A 5140-nucleotide genomic window follows, 5' to 3' on the forward strand; every position below is an offset into this window, starting at 1 on the left:
AGTATAGGGTTTGCATATACAATGGTGTGCATTTACTCCAATTCTCAAGTACCCCCGACAGGACAGATTACCACACCACAGTCTGGAATGACAACTGTCTATTAAAAATAACTAAAGGCCTGTGTTAGCCTTTTTAATGCTAAGAAGTTGTCATGGGTGTTGATTGCTGGGTTTGCACCATACACTATCTTGCCTGCTAATCGTACTTGTACACAAGAGTGACAATCGGTGGCTGAGTGCACTTGGGTAGTTTTATAGCTGTTAAACTTTTGACTTTCGTGTCCCTTTCATGAATTGCTCAGTCCTGATGAATTAACATATGACTAGGTAGGAGAAGCCTTTAGAGGGACAATGCAATAAGGCAAGTAGCTAATAAGAGTTGCTTCAGGAACACACGTTCACATCGGAGCTCTCTAATCAGGTTCAATGGTCTCTTAACGTAACCTGACATGTTTTGGTATCTCTAACAATAAATAAGAGCTTCATGAGTAGTGAAAAAGAGGCCAAACGGTGGCATAAAATTATATGCACAAGTACACAAAAGCAAATGGGATGAGTAATCAAGGTTCAAAATGGTTAATAACGGATGTGTGTAGTGTTTTAAGGCACCGCTATCAGGCCAGATTTAGAGGATTTCTGTACTAGCATTTAGTATTGCATTTGAGAAACATTATTGTAGACAACCCATGTCCTTTTTTAAGGAGGGAAAAAAAACTTTTACGATTCAGGTGGTGTGTACAGTAAAAAAATATTAAAATGTATTTTATATTTTCAAATCTATTGACTTCTCTTTGTCATTACTTCTCTGTTTCCTCTCTCCCATTTTAGTGTTAATCCCTTTTTGTAATGTGGTTGTTTTTTTGTTTTTTTTTAATGAAATACTTGTATAATAGAGGACACCACTGGTGTATCCTAAGTTTTTTTTAAACAAGTTGTGCCGTCAAAATGCAGTTGTTACCTTGTCTAAATTATAAACTCTTAAAGGGGCATTTTACACATTGTAATATTGTCTCCCCTTTTTAATGTGTCCCTAATTTACAAACATTGTTTACAAATGCCATCATTAACTGTAATTTGAAAAGCAATGCAAACGAGACACAGAAAAAGCGAGCCCATGTGAAAGGGTGTTCCTGCACCAGCATTGAATACAGCAAACGTTTGAGCTGTTGTATAAGAGAGTACATTGTCCCTTTATAAATATAGGGGGATAATACAGCAAGAGTTCCTATAGATTTTGTTTATTATAAATTGTAGATAGATTTTTAATTAGTGTTATTTGCATTATGAAGTAGAAGACTCCCTTGTGAATATTGTCTTTTTTACATTGGTTGTGATCTATTTAAGGTGATTGTAAAACGGTGGTTCATGTAGTAACTGTCAGTCAACCTTCTTAATTAATTATATATGTTTTATTTGAAGGTGCAACCCTTTGTGTAATTTGCCAAGACAGAAGCTCGCTCCGTCAGACTATAGGACGATTAGAGCTTGAAGATGAATGGCAGTTTCGTTTACGAGATGAATTTCAGACTGCCAACTGCAGTGATGACAAACCATTATATTTCCTTACGGGACGACACATATGAATTACATGAAGATAATAATGGCAGAGACAGACTGTAAGGATCAGAAGACATTTTCCTTGGTAGAGAATCCTGCATTCCTAATGAAAATGATCTGCTTGGACTCTTCATGCATGGAAACGAGCCAATGTGGTGGTAGCTCGTGGACTGTTTGTGTTTACTCTTGGACTGATAAAGATGTAACCTATCAAACTGTTACCCCTGTTGGCTGGAGTGTGTCCTTTGTCTTATTTCATGGATCGGTCATCCATGAACCTGCTGCTTCTCTTGGTCACTAGGCCTTTACTCAGGGATTCGGAATTATCAAATATTGGATGCTCTCTTCCTCTTTCAGTGTTAGCTTTATAATTGCTTCTGCATACATTTGTTTTTTCCATGCTATATCAATACTGCAGCAGCTGGCAATACCACAAGGGAAATTTGATTGCCATCTTCTTGGCATTTTTTTACCACTTTACAAATTATTGTGTCAGATAATTAGGCTAGTAACTAGTTGACACGTGGCAAAAGGTTTTTGGCCATGTAGCAATATAGCTATGGATTTAAATAATTAAATTGGAGAAACCATCTTGTTTAAGGCGTTGAAAGGTAAAAATCTTAAAAATATTTTTTATAAGCAAGAGATATCTTCATGTGCATTTTATTTCATGTTGCTACCTATCTTCAGCATGGCTAGCTTCTTGCTTGCTTACCAGTGTTAAAGAGACCGTAAACACCTTGTAACTACAAGATATTTCTGTTGTCTTGCTACAGAATAACATAGCAGCAAAGTATGAATATCTCTAAAACAAATCACAACTGTTTGCTGCATTTGTTTTTCAGTAGCCAAACTCCACCCATTATTTGTCTAATATGGAGGAGTCATTGCAAGCTTGAGTCTGCAGCAAAGAAGGTTAGCCACAGTCATATTGCTAATATAAGGTTTATTGTTTTTCAAATCTCATCTGTTAAAGCCAGTTAGGGAAATATATACAGTAGGATTCGCCTTGCAATCTACAGTGTGGCTTTCCAAGTCTGAGAATTAGAAAAGCCACCATTTTCAGAGCTAAATTACATGCAAAGGGGGCAAAATAAAGTATATTGCAAAGTTGTTTTACTATGCATAACTAAACATTTTTTTATTTAAATCAGGTGTTTACTGTCCCTTTAATAAAATAAATAAAGATTGAAAGATGCTGTATGACAACCAGGGATGTGCAGTCATCTCTTTTGTTAGAAAACGAATGACAAATATGTCCGTTGCCAGCAGCATTCGGATTTGCACAGATCTTAATGTGTTGCAGTTTAACAAGAAGATATCCGGCTCTGATAACTGAATTCTGCTGGCGACCGCCATATTCAGCATTAGTTTGCTAACGAAAGAGACATCCCTTACAACTACCAAATCATATTAGGAGTCAGATTGCCAGTGCATAAAACATGTAACTGCTGCAAAAAATAAAATAGTATTTTGCAGGTACTACTGGTCTCAGCATTCTGTTGTATTACATATTTTATTTGGACGGCTTATAAATAAAATGCACACTATGTATGCAGCTTATCAATACATAAATATTAATTGTATACACCTGCAATCAAATGCATTATATGAATGGGCATATCCTTGCTGGCCTTATTGATATGCAAGTCACAATCTTTAATGAACCACTTTATTTTGTCCTAAAAGCCTTGTGTAGTTTAGCAATCCTATTATTAACATATGAAATGTTTACAAATTATAACAAAGTATTTAATATATTAAAGACTCTCTAGCTTACATGTAATATACATTGAGTTGTATAGCATATTTTAAATTAAATGTTCTTTTTTTTTTTAATTATTTTTATATTATGGGGGTATCAGACTGTTCCAAACCTAATTGCTTGGGTGTCTGGGGTTAAATATCCTCAGAGAGGTGCAGATAAATTGGAACTAGATACAATGCTCAGTAATGGTGAATACAAGGTTTAAACAACCTAATTTTTTCAATGAACTTTGTATTAGTAAAGATGTTGTCACTAAAAAATATCCTGTAGCTTTTACTTTCCACAAGCACGTGGAGCGTATGTACATATGCCCGGTGCACAGGCATTCACACAGCGTTGCTCCATGGCAGGAGTATCTACTAGGTGGTTTTAGTTACAAATACTCAATATCTGTAATCATTGAAGCAATTCATTTCACCTCTGGTTCTCTCAACAGGAATGCCTTTTGAATACAAGGACATATATACATATACTACTCATGCCCAATATGCACCACCACTGAAACGTTTTTGATGATAATATTTTGGTACTATAAAGTATAATACAAAAATGTATGGGGGGGGGGGGTCCAAACTGAAATTCAGTTTTGACTGTTAAGTCCCTATAAAAACACATATTCCACAGATAAATTAACATCAGTAAATATTTAACCAAACTATATCTCTTTTGAATGTTATTCTGCAAATAACCTGTTCATCAAGTTTTGCATTTTAAGTCAATTAAACAGTTTAAGAGATTTAGAACATAGACATCATTGCATTCTCTGAATAGATATTATTTGAAGGCTTATATTCTTCCAAAACGTCACAGCTTAGAGTAAATATTCCGATCTCTATTTGTTAGTATTAAATATATGCATATGTTTTGTATATGTATGTATAGCCATGTGTAGTAGAGCTTCTTACTGCCAAAACATCATGTAGTGCAATACATTTTCCTTTTATCCTGCTATTTTTTTTTCTCTCAGTTTGCACTAAAATTATTCCAATAACAGGTATAGGACAACTGTTTGTACTGTAAGAATGCCTCTAAAATGTAGTCAATATTTTACTTGTAAATTTTCATCTGAGATTGTTAGAATATATAAATCTTTGTACATCCATGCTACTATTCTATTATGCTTTCATGGTTCTCAATAAAACAGCATTGAGCAGATCATAGAAAATTCTTAAAATGAATGTAAACTGAATCTATTCTGTTTGTCACCATGTTTATTATACTTTTGTAACTTATACATTTTTTGTGTGTGTAACCGAAGGGGTTTGAAATATGCTGCTTTTATAAATGTTATTTCTTGACCAAACACATTGTGACTTTGGCTTCACTAGTCAGTCTACCTCATGCTGTTTTTATTGTGTGCAGATTGGTATATTTGTTAGTTTTAACTGTATTCAAGTTTGAACTATAATAAAGTAATTTACAGAAAAGTAGTATTGGTTTAATAAAGATTCGGTGTTGCATACATAAAGGGCAGAATTTATTCTGTCATTGCCCTTCTGACCACTAGGAGGAGGCAAAGGACAGCATAACATAGAGCTTAACATCCTTCTCACTTACCCTGAATCCCCAGTCCTTTCTTTTGCCTTCTTGATGGAGTGAGATGAATGCTGAGAGCTGATCTACTCATTGTTGAGAGGAATTTTAACCGATCTAAGATCCATTTCATCCTCACAGTGCCTTGTTGGCTATAAGAAGAGACAAGGCAGTGAAAGTTATTTCTTTCATGTAATTGGCAAGAGTCCATGAGCTAGTCACGTATGGGATATACAATCCTACCAGGAGGGGCAAAGTTTCCCAAACCTCAAAATGCCTATG

The 5140-nt window shown here is 35.0% G+C and overlaps 1 protein-coding gene across 1 annotated transcript in view; it reads left to right on the forward strand.

The window, feature by feature from the left end:
• The window catches only part of GREB1L (GREB1 like retinoic acid receptor coactivator), a 113420-nt gene extending 108792 nt beyond the window's left edge, over window positions 1-4628 (forward strand). The window contains 1 exon segment of the mRNA XM_053714969.1: window positions 1420-4628. Within this exon segment, the coding sequence (XP_053570944.1) occupies window positions 1420-1583 (164 nt within the window). The 3' untranslated portion in view covers window positions 1584-4628.
• The last annotated feature ends 512 nt before the right edge of the window (window positions 4629-5140 follow it).

The sequence above is a fragment of the Bombina bombina genome, chromosome 5 (assembly GCF_027579735.1).
Source record: "Bombina bombina isolate aBomBom1 chromosome 5, aBomBom1.pri, whole genome shotgun sequence".
Classification (NCBI taxonomy): domain Eukaryota; kingdom Metazoa; phylum Chordata; class Amphibia; order Anura; family Bombinatoridae; genus Bombina; species Bombina bombina.